The sequence below is a fragment of the Seriola lalandi genome, unplaced genomic scaffold, assembly GCF_002814215.2.
Source record: "Seriola lalandi dorsalis isolate HSWRI2012SDOR001 ecotype SW California unplaced genomic scaffold, Sedor1 jcf7180002005359, whole genome shotgun sequence".
NCBI classification, from domain to species: domain Eukaryota; kingdom Metazoa; phylum Chordata; class Actinopteri; order Carangiformes; family Carangidae; genus Seriola; species Seriola lalandi.
This window is the reverse complement of record NW_019476013.1, coordinates 1-1367: the sequence shown is the minus strand read 5'-3', so window position 1 is coordinate 1367 and position 1367 is coordinate 1. Positions and strand designations below refer to the sequence as shown.

The 1367-nt window shown below is 41.3% G+C and overlaps 1 protein-coding gene across 1 annotated transcript; it reads left to right on the top strand.

Moving 5' to 3' along the window:
* Positions 1-311: 311 nt before the first annotated feature.
* Positions 312-1202, top strand: LOC111669990 (endothelin-converting enzyme 1-like; the record flags this gene model as incomplete). The annotated part of the gene is made up of 3 exons (XM_023426518.1): positions 312-377; positions 699-887; positions 1060-1202. Coding segments are annotated over 3 exons (398 nt in total), but the record flags the coding sequence as incomplete, so codon positions are not given.
* Between the last annotated feature and the right edge of the window lie 165 nt (positions 1203-1367).

Genomic DNA, 1367 nt, shown 5'->3' with positions numbered 1-1367 from the left:
AGTCACATTTAAATTCTTCCATTAAATTCCATCCAATGCAAGCAGCTGTTATAGATTTTATCTTTACTGACATCCTGGAGACGATCTACTCATTATCATAGTGGTTTTAGATTCACACTGGCAGTTTGACATGAGAGTTCATTCCTTTGTAGGGTGTCTTGAGACCGTAACAAATGGTAAAGATATGATCTTTGGTGAGCTTCTGCTTTTAGCCCGCATGCTTGTAACACAGGAATGAAAACAAAAGGCCGTCTGTGAGTATTGAAATGGACTCTGAGCTAAAAGTCATAGGATATTTCTCTTGACTCCAGGTGGATCAATCCAGCCTGGGACTGCCTTCACGGGATTACTACCTCAACAAAACAGCGAACGAAAAGGTACCGTGAACAAATTGTTTTCAGCATTACACTGATGTCACAGGAGTTAAACTCAAATTGCGTGGGCAAAGTTGGACGCAGATGAGGACAGAAAAGAAAAAGTTAATTGAGTTAGAGTTTGAGAATATCCAAAGGCTCATTGCTCATTTGCAAAGGAAGTCAAGAAATATTAAAAGAGAAATATTTCAGCTTCAGGGGAAAGACTCTCCCTAGTTGGTTGTATTTGCATAGTTTAGGATTACTTTCCTAATTGAAATTTATTACACACACGAACTCCACCCCCACCCCCACCTCACTGTTCTGCCGACTTGGACTTTGCAGTATCTGACGGCATACCTCAACTTCCTGGTGGAGTTAGGAGTTCTTCTGGGTGGCTCCAAGGAAACGTCTCGGTCGCTGATGGAAGAGATCGTGGACTTTGAAACCACTCTGGCCAACATCACGGTCCCTCAGGAGGAGAGAAGGGACGAAGAGCTCATCTACCATAAGATGGAGGCCAAGGACCTGACAGTGAGTGTCTCCTGCTTTGATATTATCAGCTTGATAAAACAAGAGAAAACAGAAGACAGTACTTCGGACAATTATACTCTACAAATCATGACTGTTATATTGCTATGCCAAAGGAAGTGGAAAGTTGTTATTATTTCAACATGTCTCCGTGTTTGTTTTTGTGTGTGTGCAGACTCTGGCTCCTGCAGTGGACTGGATGCCGTACCTCACAGAAGTGTTTGCTCCTGTGCCGATCAACGAGTCGGAGCCAGTGGTTGTTTATGCCAAGGAATACCTACATAAAGTTTCTGACCTCATAACTAAAAAAAATAAAAGGTCAGATACTTGGCAATACTCAATAGTTTTTCCATTTACATATGAAATACAGGCTGTATGTTGCTATGTGTAGCATTGTACATTTCTGTTCACTCTGAATTATGATGATGCAGGAAAATAAATGAAATAGAATGGAGGAGTTAAACTACTCTGTGTAGTACACTG